Source organism: Acanthaster planci, linkage group LG12, assembly GCF_054643075.1.
Source record: "Acanthaster planci isolate LZ-2023a linkage group LG12, COTS_SCS, whole genome shotgun sequence".
NCBI classification, from domain to species: Eukaryota; Metazoa; Echinodermata; class Asteroidea; order Valvatida; family Acanthasteridae; genus Acanthaster; species Acanthaster planci.
In genome coordinates, this window is record NC_141788.1 from 12,030,140 (window position 1) to 12,053,338 (window position 23,199).

Sequence of the window (23,199 nt, forward strand, 5' to 3'; positions counted from 1 at the left end):
AGGTTTGGCATCAAGGTGTATCGAGTCTGCCAGAGCACGGGAGTTGCCGCTGGATAAAACTGGAACTTCAAGGTTTAAACTGGTCAAGACCAGACTGTTGGACTGGCAAGTACAAAAATCGTACTTGACTTGAACGCCGATCTTCTTGGCAAAGAGTACACCATTTTCCTGGACAACTGGTTCAGCAGCCCTGAATTGTACCTGAAACTATACGACCAGAAGACGAATGTCGTCGGGACGGTGAGAAGCAATCGTCAAGACATGCCCAAGGACTTGTTCTCCTTGAAACTCAAGAGAGGTGATGTTCACCACTCTTGCGACAAGGGCTTGCTCGCCTTGGTCTGGCGAGACAACAAAGATGTCCGTATGTTGTCCACGATGCATACAGCCTAGATGGCCGACACCGGAAAGCGGAACCGCGACGGCATCGCTTTGGAAAAACCCAGGTGTGTACTCAACTACCGGTACAACGACGGGATGAAGGGTGTGGACATTGCAGACCAGCTGGCATCTTCGCACTGTTCAGTAACCATCAATCAAATGGTATAAGAGAGTGTTCTTATTTTTGCTTGATGTTGCTCTTGTAAACTCTTATCTTGTGTATAAGGAAATTGGTGGCACTGACAATTTTTGACATTTAGACATATGTCGGTGAGTGAAATTTAAGAGTTGCATGCACCAAATTTGCCAGTGTATCGATCTAGAGGTAGACCATCCGTCTTCCTGGTCCAGGTAGACTGATACGAGGACATTTTGTTGCAGAAATTCCCCCAACTGGAACACGAGCTTAATTATACAGATGGTGTGATGTTTGTTACAGAGACTGTAAAAGAAAAGAGACTAGATTTATGTGTGAAATTTGTGAAGTAGCACTTTGCCCTGCTCCTTGTTTCAAGGTTTATCACACTTGAATCATTTACTTATTCATGCCATGTTTCCTGTTTTCCCAGATGTAGTAAATGAAATAGTACATGAAATTTTAGGGCAACTCCTTCAAGGTTGATTATACTTGAATCAATTATTCATGTACAATTACATGTGTTCCAAGACATAGTAAATGAAATAGTGCAAGAAATTTCGGGGCAACTCCTTGAAGGTTTATTATACTTGAATCAATTATTCATGTACAATTACCTGTAATCCAAGACATCGTGTCACGCAACTGCTCTATTTTTTCTTTCCCTTTTTTCCCTAAAATTTTTAACAAGAAAGCAATTTTATTTCTAAAATTCAGTTTGAATTATTGTTAAATACATGTATATGAGAAGAGAAGTGAAAAAAATAGGAAATGACAAGTCGTCAAGAGAAGAAGAAAACTGAGAAGTTGTCTTGTGTTATTCTTGTGTCTATTTATTTTATAATTATGGGAAAGATTATTTGGGAAGATAATTTTCTTGGGATGGTTCCAAGTTTAGTTAGAAGGGGGCTGTGTTAGATATATCATTACATTCAAAAAGGAGGTTTGAATATAACTTGCAAAAATAACTTCAGAAATATGCAAGAAAATTATGTGCGTACATAGCGCCTGATGAAAAATAGGCAATTTTTACGGGTAATATTGACTGGTTATGTTGCGTGGGTAAGGCAAGTGCTGGGTGCCTGGTTATTATGTTATATGGGATCCAAATACCCCAGCGTGAATCCTGGCCACACAGAGCCGGGCGTTGTGCAGTGTGCAACCCAGCAAACTTGGCAGATAAGGCCTGGTGACCTTGCTACATGTCTGCGGTTGCCGTTAGCAAAATTGAGGAAAAAACCTGGCAGCCAGGCAGGACGTGGTAAAAATATCCCGCCGTCAAGGGGTTAAAGAGACCTCCAATGGATTATGCCACTCTCTATACAGTGTTATGTCTTGCCCAAGGAAATCAGCTCTTGCTGTAGGTCCTAACAGCAAAACTGTCATAAGTTAACACTTGATCTTGACTTGTATGAGAGAGCATTGGAGCTACATCTTCAACACAGAATACCAACTGGATTTTGAGGGCTGGTAAGCTTCATTCTTGTTTTGCTTCTCTTCATGCTGTTGCAAAGTATCTTGAAAACAGTGGTCTTGAATCCATCAGCATTGAAGCTGGTCTTTATTCTCCATCAACAATCCGTCAAACATTCACTGGAAAGTGGTTTAAGCACGGCATAGAATACCAGAAGACCAACATCAAGGCCTGCTATGACCTCCTCTTTGGAGCACCTCCCTAGCAATTGCAGAAAGAGAACTCAGAAACCATGATCCAGAAATGTCACAAACTCCGCAAAAAAACTTCACGAGACAGGATGACATGACAGCTGCCTTTGAAGAAGTAAATGCAATCTTCAGACCAATTCCAAGGTACATGTACACTTGGCAAAGTGTTTGGAGAAATGGAACCATTTCTGCTTTGTTATATGAAACAGGTCGAGAGTTTACTTCACTTGATTTGAGCAAGCAGACGGGGAGATTGGGAGCTTAATCTCGGTGCACTTGAGGAGCAAGTCAAGTACTACTTTCCTCATGATCTGTACAAATATGGTCGACTCATACCAGTGTATCTTGCTCAAATGCAGTTGCTGAGAAACATTGACCAAGAAACCTGGAGTGCTCTGAAATGTGGCAATTTCACAGTTGCTATATCTGGCATTCCTTTCACAAACCTGTTTGTGGATCAAGCACTGGAACAGCTCACCAGAGAACTAAAGGTTGCAGTTTGGATCACTAGAATCACGCAGAATGAAGATACACTTGACAGATTTTTATTGATTGCCTCTGGGCTAACCTACATTATTCGTGCCTGTTGAGATGCCTACTGCACTGACAGTGACCAAACGGCAACCAAGGAGCATTATCAGCTCAGTGGATCCATGGCAGTTCGCATGTTTAACAATTCTGCCATGATCAAAGAGGGTATTGTCAAACATTGCAGTGGACACCCATTCTTATGTAACACAATTGGTCTGATGAACATGGTATCTAATATGGAGATACTAGAAACTGCAAAGAAAGACATTCTTCATACAGTTGAAAAGGTACAAGTAAGTATGAAAACTTTGTCTAGGAAAGAGTTGTCGCATCTACAGCAAAAAACATCCATTTGAGATCTGATGTAAAAGACAAAAGTTAAAGACCTTCATTATATGCAAGAAGACACACTGCAAACTTAATAAGCTGGTCAAGTTAAGAGGGGATTGTCATCTATTGGCAAGATTTCTTATGGTTCAGCAGTCGTGCCCAAGTATATGGTACAATCACTAGGTGAGACAATCGGAAGATATGAGTTTTCAATTATAACGAGATTGCTCTTCTCGGAAGGTCTCCTTCTTATCTCTACTGACAAGAGTGTTTTTGTCCATGCCACTGAAGAGTAAAACATGGACCCAACAAGTGAATCTGAACTAAATGATTCACACAGTATAGAGGCATCCCAATACGACGGTGTAAGCGTTGATCTGCGCACTTCCACATTTGAAAACGAGGCTGTATGTGTCAGCTTCAATTCTTAATACGATCAGATGATTGAAAGGAAAGAGTCAAGAAACAAAATACATTAAGGTATGTTAAATTCAGACTTCTCAGGCTGCAAATTTTTGTGGAAGAGTCTTTCAGGATGACTTGACACGTAAAATCAAAAGAAAAAAATAACGGCAACTTACTGCGAACTAACATACCTGCCGTGTCATTTATCTGCATGTGCAGTGGGCGTCATACTTATAAACTAGATACTGCATGTACTGTGTGGACTCCGCGGGGTCAAGCAATGAAGTTCAAGACAGAGCGCCTTGGTTTTGATGCGGATATGTGCAGACGGAGCTGATGTGAAATCCCTCTATTAAGAGCCAAAACAACGTATGCATCATTGATGCAATGGCAGTTGTTCAATCTAACAAGGTTCAGGGATGGTACACGTATATTGCTCCGATTTTGCGAATGCCTTTGTTCGAGGCATAAACAAGATCATTTCAGGATACGCTGAAGGATGTGTTATCTTAGACAAACACATTGACAATTAAATCTCTGAAAGCTCAGACCCGAGGCAAGAGATCTGCTGTAATTGACCCTGTTAGGTTTGATGTCAAACACTCAGTATCAAGCTAGTGCTCCTCAAAACCCTGCTGTCTAACAATGAAACCGATGAAAGTCACAATGAAAGTCCAAACTAACAGAATACTTAGGGAAAGCTCTACTTCAAGAATAAGCAGGGAGTTGCAAAAGCATAGTAGTTGTCTATGGAACCTTGACGTACTCCAACAAGCCAGATGTCTTTGATTCTAACATGGTGAACACTTGCACGAAGAGAAGACAGCTTGATCCCACTGCATGTACTTGATTCATTCAAATCTGATAGACACATTCGAGACATAGACGTGTATTCACCAGACACAGATGTGTTCATTTACCTAATGGACTAAGTCTCCTCACATGATAATTCCAAGTGAGCTTCTTTTCACGCCAGGCAAAGTGAAAGTGAAATGTATAATTGACGTACACAATAAATTTGAATCTATTGGAAGAGAAAAAAGTAAAGGTGTTGTAGGTCTTCATGTTTTTAGTGGTGCTGATTGGGGAGGCAAATTTGCCGGTATATCTAAAGCTAGGTGGATTAAGCAGTATCTAAGTCTAGTATAAACTGTAAAATTGCTCATGATTTTCAGAAATTTGGTGAGGATGATTTTGACCAGGACAACGTCAAATGTTCTTGAAAGGTTTGTGTGTACAGCATATGCCATGAGTACCAAAAGCAGCACAATCAGGGAACTGAGATGAGAATTATTCAAATGCACAATCTTGAAGCTGAAAAGTTGCCACCTGCTCTTGGAACACTGGAACTGCGCAATCAAGGAGCAAACCTCATATCTCTATTTGCCAAAGGTTACAAACAGGCGAGGCCCCAAATACCACTTCTTACTGATAATGAATGGGAAAAGACCTCAGATGAAATAATCTCTCCAAAGATGTGTCTGGAGCTACCTGCACATGTGGATGTTGTAGTGTATGTATGGTACCAGCAATTGCTTATGTCTAAGGCGGCAACACGAAATTGACTGACTGTTCTGCCCCATGTCTAAAACTCGGGATCACGAGGACTAAGTTAACAAAAGAGCCCCTTTGCAATGCTGTCTATCCCTGCCAGAAGAGCTTCATTTAAATGCAAAAAAAAATTGAATACAGCCGAGATTCTGCTGGCCAGCCTCAGTGGTAGGAAGGTTAATTTGAATATGAATGGTCCACTGAAGTCGGTGTGTGGAGTCGGTCCATGGGGTGAACGAACTAAAACCGTGGCTGCTTAGTCCCTATCTGAACAATGGGGAAATGATTTAGGGGCCCGGGCTGAACCTTTGTGTTTTTTTGCTTTATACAGCTTTCAAATCTTTAGGCAGAAAGTGCAGTAGGCAAGTTATTTTTATGTGTTATGATTTTGCGAAAGCATTCTTCAACTAAATCGTCTGCTCCTACTACCTTGAAATAAACCGGAGCAATGATTTTTCCCCTTGTTTAAAGTCTTAATACAGTCGACTCTCTTCATTACGAAATCCCTGGGACCACGTAAAATTGTACAATGCATGCACGTGTATGCATGTACATCCAAAAATGCGTGGTTGATGTTACATCAAAAAGATCTCTCGGTTATAATTAATCAAATATATTGTGATGTGTTTAGAATAATAAAATTCACTATCATATGAAAACATGTTTAATGTGCATATGAGATTAATAAAAGCAAATACATGTACACGTACAAGTGAAAGCATCGATCAAGGGATTTTTAAAAGGCTTTTGATTGGCATGGATGACGACGAAGCTTAACGCCATGCACATATACATGTAGGTCTGTGTGTACCTGCAAGAATGTGAAGATTCATCAACTGGAGCCCACATCCATGCAAGTGGTCTTTCCAACACAAATTGTGTCATGGAGAGACATTTTTATTCAATTTTCCATCAGTCTTATGATTTTCGACACTAACTGCATGACACGATTGATCGATAGTCCCAAGTTCACTCGCCCATGTTGCGCGGCTGCCCACGCACAAGATGGTCGCTGAAGGAGCATGACGTGAAGGAATATTGCGATTGGATAGCTGCTCTCGCAAAATGTACCTCGTGAAAACGCACAGTCTCATTGGCTGGTACGATAGGTCTTTTTGCAGCAATATGAATAATTCAGTGGTCAATTAGTTGGGCTCTTGAGACACGAGAATAGTCAAGCGAACTTTTTTGGCTTATTTTTATCACAATCGGAAAGGGGATTTTTGCTTTGATGTTTGTGTAATCAATGTAAAAAATCATTGATTTTTGAATTGTGCTTTACGCTTGTCATGACTTCAGGAAACTGGCAAATGATGTCTGTGTATTGCGTTGTAAGCGTGCACGACGAGTCTGGAGGGGCAGGCGGTTAGTCTCGTGCTGCGGCTGGAAATTTTGTGGAAACATGCTCGTTTCAAGTACAAGCAGTACATCCTCGAATTAAATGCATGAACACAGAAAACACAAACATAGACATTACTTTATTTCATAAACCTCTACATCTTCAGTCATGTGAAACTTTATTTCATACATAGTGTTACATTCATGGTCCTGGTTTGTTTTCATGCAGTAATGAGGTGGTAATTCACATCAGGAATTATTGCTCCTCAGCTTTTGATTGATAGTTTGCTTGATGGATTTATCAGTTTTTGCAATCAATAATAATTATGATCATGATTTCATGAACCGGGTGGTTCCACAATAAATATGAAGATGAGAGCAATCCTGTCTCTTGTATTTATTTTTTAATGGTTTGTTTTCTAAATGAAATTACTTGAAGTAAGTGGTTGTTGGCCCTTATTGTGATAAACAGGTCAAGGGAGCGCAAACAGTGGCATATCCCAGTATAAGGATTACACTTTACAGGGAGGGGGCATAAGATTTTTTCCTGTGCATGAATATTTCTTCCAAAATGATAAAAAAACCCAAAATTGTCTTAAAAAACTGCCCTAGGTCCTCATGCATGCTGCATCGCAGCACACGCACTGCATCTACAACCACTGCGACATCCTGACTGCTACTGCGTACCCCATTCATGGATAGTCCAATCACTGACTTTTCCTAATGACCACGTGACCACAGAAAGTACTGCCATTAAAAAACCCAAGTGAAAACAGATCTGACATGTCACGCCGAGCATGATTGGTGAAAAGAAGAGATTTGCTACACGAAGATACACGTACAATTAAGCGGCTGATTTTATTTATCGAGGGAAAAAACCTTTAGGTAACAGAATACAACATGAAGTATTTCAATGTTGATTATTGCATCCCAAACTACACCATGAGAACAAATAAAAAGTGCTAAAATAATCACTACAATGCCGCCACGGCAAAACCACGCGGCCATGGCTCACCGTGGTTAGCACGTGCTCATGATCACGATGCATGGATGGCATGCCCTAATCTACAATAATGCCCCGGCAGCCTTTCTTATTAAGAATATCTGACGTTAACTGGTTAATTTTGAAGTTATTCCCAAATTATTAAAGTCAGTGACAGGTTTTAGGCCTACAACTTCCAATGTAGTACAATTAATATTCGCAGTCGCGCCGCGATATTGTGGAAGAGCATGAAGAGTGCGATCTGATATATGGGTCCACACCCGTATATGTTTCGTGGTCATCATGGGACAAGTCTCAGATATTTACCATTTCATGCATACTTTTCGAGGTGGATTTTATAAAAAAGACTGCCTTTTTGCGAAAGTAAAATAATTTTGAATAGCCTATTTAAGTTTGCAACGTACACTGGTCAATGATTACAGTGGAACTACACAAGGATGACCGCCTGCGTGCAGGACATGTGTTTTCACCCTCCTTGACAACGCCCGACCGATCAGGAAGAACGCGGGCAAGACGCAGAATAACTGTGAGTCAGTTTCGTTGCCGCCTAAAGAATAACTTGCTGTGTACACCTCTTTGTAAATGTAGTGACTGTGACAACACAATGGATTACAATGTGACAGGTCAAGAAGAAGACTTTGACTAGGTAACTTTGTAACTGTTCCAATGTAATTCAGCACAAGTCAAGAAAGTCGATCAGGAAAAGGACTAAAATTCAATACCACGTTACTATGCTTCCACTAGCTGAAATTGAAACTAAAAACAAAACTCATACAGTAGTAAAGAAATTGATGTACCATGTGTGGATTTTCCTCAGGCACTTAGTTACGACTGTGTATGAGACATTTAATTAGCCATACATGTATTAGCTGTGTTTGATGTGGACCAACTGAAGAATTGTGAAACTGTATGAAACTGGTTGAATAAAACTTAAACGGATTTCCAGCTTACTCCTTTGGTATTTTATAGTTTGGAGTCTTTTTCTATTGCAATTGCAACGTATGTATACTGCACATAAACTATTTTTGGTACAGTGATACAAGAATGGCGGACAATTTTTTTAAAACCTACCATAGTAGGGGCATTTGAGATTCTGCAACAATTGGAATCCTTACCAATTTGCCATCGAAGTGAGTATTATCATCAGTTTTGGCCAAAGGGAATTAGAAAGAAGGATGACAGCAGTTTTAATGGAATCCTTGGCATCATAAACCTGGGTATTGCTGCCATCGTTACTCCCTCAAGTTACAAGTGGAGATACAAGCGAAAACATAATAAAAAATACCGGCCATTTTGAAATTTAAAATGGCGACTGAAGAGGTGGCCGAAAAAAACTCATTTTTTTGAAATCAGCACTCCAAAATTAACAAAGTTAGTCAATAAAATCCTTTTTGGCACGAAAATCAAGCTGGATCAAAATTTATGACATAACTATATCATGTAAGTGATGACCAGCAGAAGTTATGTAACTGACCTTCAACATGCCTCGCATTCACAAACTACATTTTCCTATTAAAAAATAAGCTAACATCAGTCAAAAATCACAAAATATCAACTATAGCTTGGGCCAGCAGCCCAAAACTTGCCATGAGCTCATGTACCAGAAAAATTAGAGCCATTTTCATTTTTTGTCATGTTGCACCACTGTACGGTCACAATGCATGTACCTAGACAATTACAGGGAAAATGATCCTCAAGATCGGGATGCCATTTTGTTTTGATACTAACAACAATCAATTCAAGACCAAAGACCTTTTTGCAAACTTTTCAGGCCTGGTAATACAGTTTCCCATCTTCGAGGAGAACACTTAAAAAATAAACTACAGAGTGCAACATTTCAACTTAATGGTACTTACTGCCAGATAGTCTTGTTCTTCGCAACGTTTGCATTTCCATAGGTCAGCCTTAGTCCCTGTCTCCCCATAACAACCTGAATAGACACACACATAAAAACAAAACTTAATCCAAGGGGTTAACAAAGGAAGATAGTAAGCATCTCTTCTGCACAAGCTCTACACAACACCATGTAATACATCATCAGCCTATCTGATCTCCTTCAGAGGGATACCTTTAACATCTGGACTGGTTAGAGGGCCATGCAATTGTACCACTCCTGCATGAGACACTTGATGTACAGTATGTACATGTAGAGGTGGAACAGTGCATGTGACAATGGACAGCCTTGTTGTACTTTGGTTTTGCAAACTTGTCTATCATCTGGCCCTTCCACTGGAGCTGGCCATTTGAGTTGATGTAGAGATCTGCTAGTAGCCACATCACAACTTTTTTCATGCCAAGACTAGACGGCAAGGGAATTTTCCGCCATAACTTTCAAAAAGTAGATCCATCAGTTGTGCAATTGATGGATAGTTATTGTGGGAACAAACTTTTGTCAAACATTTGTCCCTTGACCACTAAAAGGGCAGTTCTGAACCCAGATGGGAGAAACGTTTCGATTCTGAATCCAGAAGAATTTAGGATTATGTACAAGTTTGGTAGGTCGATCTAATTTAATTTAATAAGGCCAAAAAAACAAATAGAATATTCTGCTTCCGATTACATGCCTCTCAAAAATAGGGTCAGAAGGTTAGAAAATGTCAGGGGGAGGGTCAATATATTTGCACTGACTAAATTCACATAAATTCAGTCACCCTCCTGAAGACAAACAGAGCAGGGAATTTTGTAATTACATGCTTGCTTCAAATACAAGTGAAACAACCTCAAATTAAACTTGTGAACACGGAAAATACATACAGACAAGACCACGTTCTGCAAATTAACTTGCAGAAATCTTCTTGCAACATTGATGTTTTTCGACTTGCAGCTGTAGGGTAGCGTGCGTGTACAGCCAGTATAGTTAATCACACTATTTTTGACTGGGATGTGAAGAATGGTTACGGCATTTCCATGCATGTGCGTGGCATAGTGGGAATCATCGCAGCATTGCTTTAATGCATTGAGCGTTGCTTATGTGTTTTAACCACTGCAACAGTGAAATGAGAAAGGAACTCATGAAAATAACAGAAGTTTCTTTTGAAAGGTTGTAGAAAAACATATAAATACCAGTTTTTAACGTGAAAAGGTTGAAAAGAGATGTTTTGTGAAGACAGAAAAATCAACAGGATTTGTTCTTTATTTTTTAAAATGTGTTTTTCTAACTTGCCAATAAAAATTTTAGGGTCACGCCGAAAATGAGTGTCAGTTGGGAAACCGGAAGCAGACATATTTTATTGGGCCTAAAAGGTGTTTTTTTTATTTTGGATCAATGCAAGAATCTTGTGAAGGGATGGAATGCTGCATTCCCCTCCCCTCCCCCCAAAAATGCAGTGGCGAAGAAAGCTGAAATCCTTACAATATATACAGAAAGGGCATGAGTAGAGTAGGTAGGGATAATTCTTTTCTACACAATGGACTAAGGGGTGTAGGCATCTCTATCATGTTCTAAGAAGTGACTTCACTTTTTGCAAACTCACTTGCATGTACAGCAATCTTGCACTGGCTACAATGCAGCAATGCACTTCGTCCATCAGAACTTAATGCTGCATTGTAGCATTCTGGGAATCGGTTCTCACTAGTTGCAGCAAAACACATTTCTGGAGTCAAAACAAGCGTACGTTGATCAGTGGAAGCATCTTCCTCAGCCACACTGCTGCACGTTGTATTACTGCTATCCCAGTCTTTACCATCAAGCTACACCAAAAGGAAATGATACCAATGAATTATTTAATGAGCATTTCAAACCTCATCTATTTTTTGGTAACAAATGTAACAACCATCATAACTGCTGAAATGTGCATTTAAATTAGCCAAAAGGTGACATGCTCGTGTGTGTAGTGTAGACATGCACTTCTTTATTGTGCTTAAAAACAAAATATAAACCTTTAGTACATGTACGTGAATAGGACAACAAAATATTTATCAAAATTATGTAAGCAGCTCTCGCCATACTGTCAGTAATCAATATGCATGTATCTGTATTTGAAAGCATTTTTCATCATTATGAGTGCATGTATTTACCATAAACTGATCAAAAAAACTTTGGCCTTCCAGTGAATTTATGAAGGCACAAAAATAATCAAGGCATAACTAAAACACAATTCACATATGGGTAATTCCAGAAAAGAGGGGTCCAAAAGTGAGATATTTTTGTGTCCCTGTTACATCTGGCCTTTGTTATTTGACATGGAAATATTACTGGAATTATTTTCAAACATTACTACTTGTAATTTCCATTAATTCATCACTCTTGGAAATTACAAAATATGTTTGGAAATTACAAATATCGTATGTCAGATGTAACAGGGACATGAAAAAAATGGACCCTTGACTTCTGGAATTACCCATATAGAAGAATTGCTTAATATTTATCAAAACAATGTGTTAAGAGTGACTGATAAGGCTACCTTTTCATTGTAGAACAACATACAGACACAGCAGCCTGGTCTCTGATCAGCCATGGATAAGTTGTAAGCAAGTTCCATATCATAGCTATGAGGTTGTGTGACCCACAAACCATTCATGGAACGTGCCCAGGCTTTCATTGTGGCAAACTCTTGTGATGTAAAATCTAGCCAATGGGAAGAAAGTGTGGAAGGAAGAGCTAACAATGATGTCTACCGGTGCAAATAAACACAACAGCTTTTTTGCCTGCAAAACTGCACATACAGGTATTGGAGAGTTTTAACGGAACTGAGACTGTACAGTCAAACCCCATTAACATTTGTATTATCGGAATCCTGAAGTACAGTAAGCTTTTTTTCCACCTACATGTACTGTGCATATTACTTCTGTTTATAATCATTTTGAAACACACACATGCCTCAACAAATGCGCATACAAGTACTGGGGGATGTAACTGAGTCAAACCCCATTAGCACATTTTCCTGCAGACTGAAAGCTTACATATTCCAGATCATAAGGCGTAGCATGGGTTTTCTCACCTACTGTACGTACTTAACATCAGTCTGTAAGTTAGTCTTTCATCAAGGCCTTTGCGGCTGTGTTTACGTGTAACTGCAAGGCGGGTAGACCAGAAACCACATGCATGAGTGGCGCAGCCATGAGGCCTTTTCCAATTTTTTTTTTTATGTTTTCAATTTTTACTTCCCCGTTGGGGTAGCAAAAATCTCAATCAATCATTAGCGAGGGGGTCAGCATACATTAACCTATTACGCAAACTGAAAGTATATGAAAGATGGCGAGTGTGTCAAGTGTGTCGGCGGCCGTGAGTGCAGGTCAGTTGTCTGAGCAGTATTTGGACAATTCTTTAGAATATGCTGCTGGAAAACTTCACCTTGCTGAGTTTAAACCATTGCAGCCTCAGGCTATTGAAGCATCTGTACACGGGCATGATGTTTTCGTCTCTACCCAAGGAATGTGGTAAGAGTTCCATATTTTAAGCACTGCTCTTTTGCATTGATCATTTGGCCTTGATGAACTGCTAGTGTTACTCAAACGTCAGCATCATCCCCCACCAACAAGCATCATGGTTAATCTCATCACTTATTGCCCACATGCAAAACTTGATGGAAACATTTTGTATGCTTTGGAGAGACCCATCTGCTTCAACTATTTGCATGAAATTTATGAATAATGCATATCAGAAAGCTTATGAATAATTCACCACAAAACCCTAAAAATCAAGTTTGAAAAGGCCTCGAGGCTGTGCCACTTGTCTGGTCTCCTGTCCAATAGCTTTGCAGTTACAAACATACAGCCAGGCAGGACTTGACGAAAGGCTATCTATACGTGTACGTACATTTGTTAGAGTGGTTCTAGCTTTATGACGCTTACAAATGAACGTTTTCAAAGAAAAAAATGAAAAGAACAAAAATAATAAATAAAAATAAGGATATGATGACTGGTACTGATGACCACTTGAATTATAGATTAACAGAATGAGTGTGCAATACTGACTGTCAATGTGCACAAATCACAATTCAATTTACATGGTTTTAGCGTGTAATTATCACAATGCCTGTTATACAAAGGAACAGGGAACTCCTCCCCCACGTAGAGTGGGTTGGGTCTCCGAGTGATACTTACCGCTGCCCAGCCTACATATGCAAATTTCCCATGTGCCTATTACAATTCGCTGAAAAAAAATTGATTATGCATACTGCCCCTTGACCCTCCAGAATGTACTGCAGCCCCGCCGCCATGTTCGTTCTTCTTTTGGGAGTGGTGAAACCACCAGAGCCAAAGTGGGGAAGGGTAGGCGGGAGTGGCTGGGCAGGGGTAAGTATCACTAGGGGACCTGACCCACTCTATGTGGGGGAGGAGTCTCCTGTGTTCACATACCCTTTCCCAGCCTACATATGCAGAGTGGCAATGAACCTTGGAGGTGGGTCATCAGCAATGGGAGTGTAGTTACTAAAAGGAACATGAGGTGGGTGTCGTGGGTGACGTGAGATCGGGTCGTCTCATCATGTTGAGCTGGCAAGTCTTGATAATGAAGATAATGGCTGATGCCGTCCATCAGGCATGTGTCCTTCAACGCCAGGTAAAAGGGTTTCGTTGTGGTGACCAAGAGCTGGGAATTAGATTCTCAACAAGGCTTGATTCTGGCAAGATACCACTTGATAGTCCGGACCGGACATCATCTCTTGTCAGAGTCGTCTCCCGAAAGTGTGGCTATGTCGGGAACGAATATGTCGGGAGGCCGGAAGGTAGGCGTCTGGTTTTTCGTCAGAAACCTGATGGTTGGCATAAGGCAAACCCCTGTGGCTCCCAACAGATGTGACCATCGGCAATTGATAGGGCCTGCAGCTCGCTACCTCGTCTCAATGTAACAACTGCAAGGAGGAATGCCAGATTGATGCTAGATGGAGGTCTGAGGCATCAGACAGCAGTTCGAACGGGGGGGACTTAAGTGGGCAGCATCTCTGAGAGAGCGGACTGCAGTCATTAAACCCAATGAACAAATATCTTGCCTAAGTTTAGAGCGAGATTTCTTGCATTTGGACCCCGTAGAAGATGATAAGTGTTTGCGCATCTTACATGTATGTGCGGTGATCTGGCCGTAGAACCCGAAGGAAGAACCTAAAAACCGGGGGCGTCAGCAGCATGTCTGGAATGCAGGTCGTGATAGGTTGAAGCGGGCCAAGCCACCAGGGAGCTGTGGTGGAAGCACCCTGGTTGGATAGCCCTAGCCAGTAGCCAGAAGCTGCAGCGATGAGTGGCATTCGAGAACCTCGGCGATGATGCAGTTCTGTAGCCCGAAAAGTGGTCGCTGAAGAACCTGCATAGTTAGGTGGCGTCTCCGAATGGGCCACCCTCAGGAACAATGGGGCACCGGCCGAGGTGTTGTAACTTTCAAGTCACACCTGAGTGAACCGCTGTGAAGTTCGTCTCACAGATGTAGATCATGGCGTGTGGCGGTTGTTGTAGCTGGTCCGGGAGCCGTGGGGCCATCCTGGTGTGCAGACCGGTGAGCCATACTGATGAATAAACATCTTCCACGGTAGGCAGAGGTAAAAGGAAACCGCCAGAGAACTTCAGAGCACAGGAACTGGGGGTGAAGGAGTAGGCTTACTCGTCCCAAGTGCAGCACAGGTCGAGTGCCATTACCACTGGCTGAGGCTTGAGTCCATCTTGCGGGCGAGAGCATCCCAGGTCAGAATCGGTGGCTTCATGGGCAGAGTCCATCGTCAGACTAGAGCTGTGGATGGGGGGTGGTGGATGAAAGCCCCGGTGGCGTAGCAATCCAAAAGGGGCGACATCGTCCAATGCAACGGCAGGCTGAGTGCCGTGTTGTATTGCAGACTCCTCCGTGGCAGAAGCAGTGGAGCCTGGCAAACCTGCTGTGGAACCAATTGCTCGCTTGGAGGGGGTTAACTGGCCCGGCTTCTGAGCGGACGCTGCCTGGCAAGCAGAAGCCGGCCTAGGGCACACAGCAGACTGTTGCCCCGTGAGCCCAGCTGGGCTAACGGTCAGTAGGGTTGCTCAGGGATGTGGTAGGTAGCAACTCCCAGTACCTGCAGCATAGAGAAAGGAACAGCTCCTTATGCTCTGGTCAACTATGATCAAGGGTACTTTTACGGCAAAGCTTGCTCAACCTGATCTATGGATATGTGGAGTGGGCGTCGATGACCACAGGTAGTGTTGTGGCCCAGCACGCTCAGGCCGGTCGGTAGGTGTACGGAGTTGTCATCAGTGATCAAGTGTAGTGTTGCGGCAACTGCTCGCTCAACCCGATCAATTCCAGCCATGGTCATGAGTGATCAAGGGTAGTGTTGCGGCAACTGCTCGCTCAACTCAATCAATTCCAGCCATGGTCATGAGTGATCAAGGGTAGTGTTGCGGCAACTGCTCGCTCAACTCGATCAATTCCAGCCATGGTCATGAGTGATCAAGGGTAGTGTTGCGGCAACTGCTCGCTCAACCCGATCAATTCCAGCCATGGTCATGAGTGATCAAGGGTAGTGTTGCGGCAACTGCTCGCTCAACTCGATCAATTCCAGCCATGGTCATGAGTGATCAAGGGTAGTGTTGCGGCAACTGCTCGCTCAACCCGATCAATTCCAGCCATGGTCATGAGTGATCAAGGGTGGTGTTGCGGCAACTGCTCGCACAACCCGATCAATTCCAGCCATGGTCATGAGTGATCAAGGGTAGTGTTGCGGCAACTGCTCGCTCCACCAAATAATGTAGGTAACTGTCTGGGGTAGTGTTGTGGCAACTGCTTGCTCAACCCCGGCTCATTCATTCCACTGGGTCTCTCCCCAACAATCTCAGATAACACAAAAAATTGCACATACCACAAAAGAGCAAGCAGCCCCCTAAGCCCCACAACACGGCCAGACCCATCTAGTGTTGGGCTGTTATTAATCGAATGCAAGCACCCATTTAGAACAAAGGGTTGTCCGTGAGCCCTGTTCAACGGCCATACACAACACAAATCATGGTAAGTCACACCCAAACCTATAAATAATGCACAGAAACAAGGGGCAAAAAAAGAGCAAAAATACGGAACACAAAAATAAGCACTTTTACCAATAGATGAGGAATCACTCTTTATTCATAAACAGGAATCAAGTCAATTCAGAAATGCGAAAGGTTAAGGAACCTGAAACTCTGAAAATGCCATAGACACGTCCATAAACGATAGATGCTGAGAAAAGGACGAACACGGCGGCGGGGCCACTGTGCATTATAGAGGGTCAAGGGGCAGTATGCATAATCAAGTCTTGTCAGCAAATTGTAATAGGCACATGGGAAATTTGCATGTGTAGGCTGGGCATGGGTACATGTATGTGATCGCAGGAGACCACAGGGTTTGTTGATGAATCGAAGCAAGGGTTGTTGAAAGTATTTCCATACAGAAAAATAGGGTTTGCAAGGCTTGGACCATTGAAATATGCTCTACCATTCTTAACCAGAATTAAGTCTGAATCAAGGTCATACTGACAGGGTTTGACAGGAGAAACAACCTGTGCACTGCAAAAACTTTGCCTGAACCTTTTCAGTACTCAACAAATATATCTGGCCTATTCTATGTATTGCACAATCAGTTCATTTCAGATCCAATGCCAGGCTAGTAAAGTATTGTACCATGGGACTTGGTGGCTGTTCAAAGTACAAGTACAGTCGACTATACTTAATATGGGGGTCTTTGGACTTTCTGGAACCTCATCTCTAAGCTTAAAGTATTTTCCAGTTTTATGCATAATTTTTTATCATACCAGTTATGTAGCCAATTCATGGCCATATGTTCTTGGTGATGAATAATGAGTTTGTTTTCAAAACATTTCAAACACGTTCACTATGAAAGTGTAATGTGCATTAGCATTATAGTTGGTAACTGACTAAAGTGTTGCATTTTTTGCATGTACAAAACGTAGGAAACTATGTCCATCTGAGCTCATATTACTGGAAATTGACTGTACAAATAATGTACTATCAGGATTCAGGAAGGGTCTTGGAAAAAAAATTCCTAGGGAGTGAGGGTTAATCTATTCTCAATCTATTACCATGTTTTGCTTTGCCCTTTGGTCTGCAACTCCTCCCTGCTGCTCTGCTCTTTGCTGCAAACTCAGTGCTATTCTGACCTGTTGTTTTGACTGTTGTCTTAGATGTCAATTCTTGCTTACTCCCTTCACGTTGAACTTCTGTAGCAGCCTTCTCTGTTGATGAGTTTCCCCATTGTTCTTGCACAACAGCATTTGTCTGCGTCTTCATAGATTTGTCGAAAAGTGTATTCAGCTTGATTTTCTCCTGTTTTGATTTGCTCTTGTGCAATTTTAAACTGCTGTTCTTGCCAAGACTGCTGCTGTATGCATGTTCCCATTTGACTCCATCTTTAAGCTTCAGCAGTGCAGCTTTCTGGGATTTCAGTTTCTTCTTCCTTTTTAATTGCTCCTGTTCCAGCAGTAGGCCAGTTTTTTTTGACTTTACTTTTGTCTTTTGTTGTGGAAATTTACAACTTACTTTCAGGAGACCATCATTACAGGCAAATCCATTAGTATGTCTTTCACTTTGGCCATGCAGGTCGAACAATGCAGTCACTGGCATATCCAAAGCTGGTTTCTTTTCTCTCTTAACTTTACTTTGTTGAGTTTTGGATCTCTCTGCACTAAGTTTCTTTTTTTTCTTTCCATTAATACTCTCAGAGTCTAGATGCTCAGTCCTAGTTTCACTATGTTTATGTAAAGGTTTTTTCTTCAATTTTGGTTCCTCCTTTTTGGACTTGTATTTCTTTTTCTTTACTTTTTGAGTACTGTTCACTGAAGGAAAAGGGGTTGGCAGTGGAGACATCTCAGTTCGAGGTATTTTAGGCTTAGGTTCCTCATCATGAAGCACAGTAATCCCTTGAACAGTCACTTCTGAGCTACTTTGGAGTTCTGGCATATCACTATGAGAAACTGCTGGGGCGGTTTCTAAAGGAAGTTCACCTCCAATGTTAACAACAACAGTTGAAAGTGATGGATGTTCTGGCTGCATCATGAGTGTTGTGTCTTTCCGGGACTCCTCATTCTCTGTATTCATATCTTTGTGGTTGCGTTTCCGTTGATTTGTTGTTCCCGTCATGATTCTTCTCCCATCCTTCTTGTGGAGTGGTTGACGACGTGTCTTGAGTGGAAGTCCATCACTCTTAGATTTTCTAGGACTTCAAATCGAAAATGTTATTTTGACATATTATGTAATGCATGAAATACGAAAGAAAATTCTAGTAGGAACCAAAATGTTTAACCCTTTTTCAGAGCACTCCTAGCATTGTCCAAGGCAGTCTCAGTGCTTTTTTGTCAAGGGGAGATTATCAGGCCTCAAACACAGGACCCATGGCAAACAAGCCTTTCACGATGCATTAACCCCCGAGTGATACTAGTACTACGGCAAATCCACAGAGGAAGCTATGCATACCGCACTGCACAATGCCTGCCCATACATATTGTCACAAGTCGGGTTCTAAACAATTTAGGTTTTGAAGTTTATGTTTCATTATTTGGCAAAAACTATTTATTTTTAATAAAAGGAGTTGGAACTCGGATTTTCATTAGTGACGTGTTCCAGAAACTCAAAACCTAAGTTGTTTAGAACCCAGCTTGTGACATATACATGTATGTTTGTGAGGTATGTCATGTGTGGCCTGTCGAGTTGAAAAATGGCCTTGTAGGGTCTGCATCTTCCGGATTTAATAATTTTATTTTTTCATCCAGTTTTGGACTATTTTGGGGGCCCTACGATTTGCAGTAATGTACGATAATTAACATTTAAGTTTATCTTGAACCAATCAATAAAATAAGATTGCAAAATACATGAAAACTTCAGTTACAGCTGACCAAATCCAGCCTTTCTTTGTAGCACATGATTGCCCAGTTGAATAATCATGCTGTCATGGGGTCCAAAACATATTGCACATCCACATGCACAATGGAAGAACGAGTACAAGACGAAATCAACAAAGGTGACAAGTTTCATTATACAAATTGGTCCATGGGGTTGATTTAGTTTGTGTGTGGAATGATTGCATCATGCCAGTATTGCCTGAAGGATGTGTGGGAACTTCAATAGTGCCTCGGATAAATTGGGAATCTGCAACACAACTTTCATGAACAACGAGGAGCCACCACTGTAATTTCTGCACAATGTATAATTTGTTTACAGATATGCAACTTGAACTGTGACAAAACTGAGGAAATTCCATTCTTTGTAAGACTTTGTACAGTGTTTTTCCGATTTTCAATGGCATAAATCTGAAGTGAAAAACAGGGAAATCAGCTAATCCAAGGAAAACCTGCATGCCTGTGTTTTGTAAACATAACTATGTGTATGTCTTGCATTGACCAATGGAACCAATGGAATGGTTTTTGTGGGGTTGTGTCATTACAGTAACAAGTTTTGCCAGCTCAGTACAGAACCATCAAAATATTGGTATATGGACTAGTCTCAGGGTGCATTACATTTGAATACAAATAGTGACCATTAGCACCTGTCCATTAACAAGCAAAAGGCATGCAGGTACATACACAGAGCACCTACTAGACCATTTGCGCATGGGTGCACGCACTGTACATGTACATGCAGTAGGCCAGATACACACAATGCCTTTGTCATGGCTGGAGCTTTCTGGTTCTAGGTACACTTACACATAAAAAGTAGATCTTTAAACACCAACCTCACAAACAGGCACAAGAATGCACGGGTCCACTCTTTCATACAGTACTGCTCACAGTAAACGGACAAATAGAACACGATCACCCATGGTAACACCGTTACCGTTGTAACAGTGTCTGATACACGGTATGATCAAAGTGTCTGCACGGTGCAGATACTTAATCCCTGCTGACGTCGTAATATCTCTTATCATTCATCAGGCCAATAACTACACAATACTGCAACTTATTGACAGTGTTAACCACACGGAGCGTTTTCTAATTCCCCTGGTAAACGGTACAATGAACCACTTAAGGCTTTCTTGTGATTCTTTGGAATTTCTTCAATAAAGAATGTATGTGTAATCGGTACATTTATTTGTTCACTTGTTGCCTAGTTCTTAAAATCAAAACTCGACACGGTCAATTTTGGTTACAGTGTAAAGGAAGAAAACTATGGTACAATCAAAAGAACAGTAATTTCCCTATTTCAGGTTTTGAAAATTATTCAATCTAACTGCAGCTCAAATAGTCCTAAATTCCACTGAAGCTATTGTCAGTAATCACCACTATGTTTATCAGATCTTACACAATAACTTTCAAAATGTGTAACTTTTAATTCGGACTGATTGGATCAAGGAAAGTGACAACACTTGTCCAAGATTTGGATGGGTTTGTTCAGTTCCCTAGTCGCTTCTAAAACTTCATGTACGATGAGGAATCAAGAGAGAAATCAATTTTTAAACCAGAATAACTGTAATACATCAACGCCCAGTGTCGATTGAAGAATTTCTTGGTTTGAAGAAAACTGCTTCATTTACCTGAATTCCGGTAAATTAAACCAGGAGCTTGGGTAAATTCTGCGCAGACAAACCGCCCAGTTCGTTACGAGCTATACCGCATACATGCGAGTCCCACAAAACCCCACTGTGTCACACAAAACCTGTTACGTGTAGCTGAGTTCACCACATACATGTACAGTACATGTATGTGCATACAATGTACAGGTTATTTCCCGAGTGATTTTTCCTAGTTCCAGATCACTTGAAATAAAAAACGTACCTTGTTTGTGTTGTTCTTCATTTCTACATTTTACAAGAGGTGCTGTTTGAATTTGAAATGTGAGCTTCTTCTTGTACAAAATTTGTTCTCAGAAAATTTCTAGAACAGAAATTTGGGCCAGATTTCTGATTTGCACTTCGACATTTTTGAACAGTTTGTCAAAATGATCACAGGAGCCAAAAACTGGACAAAACTTTACAGGGCGATAGGTCACTCACTACGTGCCATTCCAATTATTTTTATCATACTTGACATACATAAGAACATTTTCATGTAATCAATATGACTTTTTGAGTTTCCGGGTTTTTAAAAATTGGCCGAAAGCTGAACACATTTTATGGATCATGCATTAAGTGCACGCAAATACGTTGGGAACTCAAGTACATGGGCGTTGCAGAAATGTACATGTATGTGACGTAATAGGTTTGTCAACTTGCGGTGCGGGGGGATGTATTATTGGTTGTTCGCTGTATAAAGCTGAAAAAGTCGAGTCAAAATCCATGCAATTTCTACTTCTTAATTCATTTTAATTCTTATGTTAACTAATTTTCTCTAAATTAAGAAATATTACATTAAACAAAAAGTCAGCTTGTTACAATAGTTGTGACTGAAAATAGATTTTCCTGTTGTTACTTTTACTGATCCAGAACAAAGAAAAGCATTGGCCTCACTTTCATCATACATTTCACAATCAATACGAGGTTTTTCTTTGTTTTTCGGAAGCTGCAATCTGACTGAATAATCTTCACGATCCGGAACTAGGAAAATAACCGTACTTGTTAGCATGATCTGGAACTGGGAAAAATACATGTTTAGCTTTCGGTCAGCAAATATTCAATAAATAAAAACAATAAAAATCATTTCCATGTGACATACATTATTTGCAAGAGCTTATAATAAATGAAAAATTGAGTACAGAAACATACTTGAAATCACACGTAGTGAATGACCTTCTGCCCTGTAATTCTTTGGTCGATATTTTGGCTTTTCCATCAGTTTTGTTTTTGTTTTTTTTTAATGGACAACAGCATTTTGTTGTTTGAGATTTGCAAGCAATTTAGAGATCTGGCCAACTTTTATTACAACGCATTCATACAATAACTTTGATCAAATATGATAAAATGAAGGGCAAGTTAGGCCACTCGAGAACCATATCTTGTTGCGCGAGTGGAAGCCTGGAGCGTGTACTTCAACGGGTGCACCCGCCCAACAAAATCAGCATTCCCATTGGATATATGTATGTCGAGCACTGGTGCGGCATAACTCCATTTTTCATTCATTTTTTTCATCATGTTTTTATGCGTGCATTCGGTGTGGTATCTATGCCATGCCATATTAAGTTCAGGAAGTAATATGCATAATCCTCTGTTAACTGGCTCTCCTTTTCCCTTGAAGTTTGGTGTGAACGCTCTGTTTGAAGTGGCCAAGGGAAAATTATAAGGCAAATTGAAAATGTGTTGGCACATTTTGGCTGGCTCACTTGTTGGGGCAGTTCAGCTGCAAGCCTGGCACGGAAGTTTTGGGGTTATCTGTAGAAAATGTTGGGACAGAAACTTACTACAGGTATTTGCCGGATTTCTTTCAGATTTCTATCCCATAAAAAAGCTAGACATGGACAGCTCGATTGGGCTATTTGCTTCATATAGACAAGCACAAAAAATTCAAACTTTGATGCCAGAAAGTGAGCTGTACATGTTGCATGTTTTCAATCTCCCGACTTCCAAATTACAGGAGATCCTTTTGTACTGGTTACGAGCCGATATAGTGTACGAACATGTTCACCTTATTCATTACCCCCAACCTTAAATCCGGTCAGCAAGAACACCTGTGCTTATTCACTGCATTCTTCCCAAGCTTAATCCCTGTAAAACCAGCCTTGGCATTGATATGCAAAGCATGGAGGTTATAAACGTTTATTGGAGGTGTACCTGCCTTTCCTGCTTGTTTTGCTGGAAGGTCATTGTGTATGTCCATGGAGGAACACAATTTGCATAGTACATACAGGTAGAGATCATAGCATTTGTATCATATCTTCATTATAGCAATGCATTTATAGATTTGCTCTCTTCCCAAAATGTACTGAAATGTATACAAATTTGTTTATAACACGAAAAGTCACATCGGGTAACTCTACCCCTTCACGGCGGGAGGCGTTAAGACACGCCATAAAAATTGAGATCCTCAGCCCGCTTTTCAGCTATTAT

The 23,199-nt window shown here is 41.0% G+C and overlaps 1 protein-coding gene across 3 annotated transcripts in view; it reads right to left on the minus strand.

The window, feature by feature from the left end:
• Window positions 1-23,199, minus strand: part of LOC110985312 (lysine-specific demethylase 4A-like) — a 178,095-nt gene that overhangs the window by 27,379 nt on the left and 127,517 nt on the right. For all 3 annotated transcript variants that reach the window (XM_087143837.1, XM_022246251.2, XM_022246250.2), the window contains exons 10-13: window positions 17,312-18,447; window positions 11,744-11,907; window positions 10,814-11,030; window positions 9,197-9,270 (exon numbers count right to left, since the gene is read on the minus strand). In XM_087143837.1, the coding sequence (XP_086999963.1) occupies window positions 9,197-9,270; window positions 10,814-11,030; window positions 11,744-11,907; window positions 17,312-18,447 (1,591 nt within the window). The remainder of the gene's footprint in view (window positions 1-9,196; window positions 9,271-10,813; window positions 11,031-11,743; window positions 11,908-17,311; window positions 18,448-23,199) is intronic.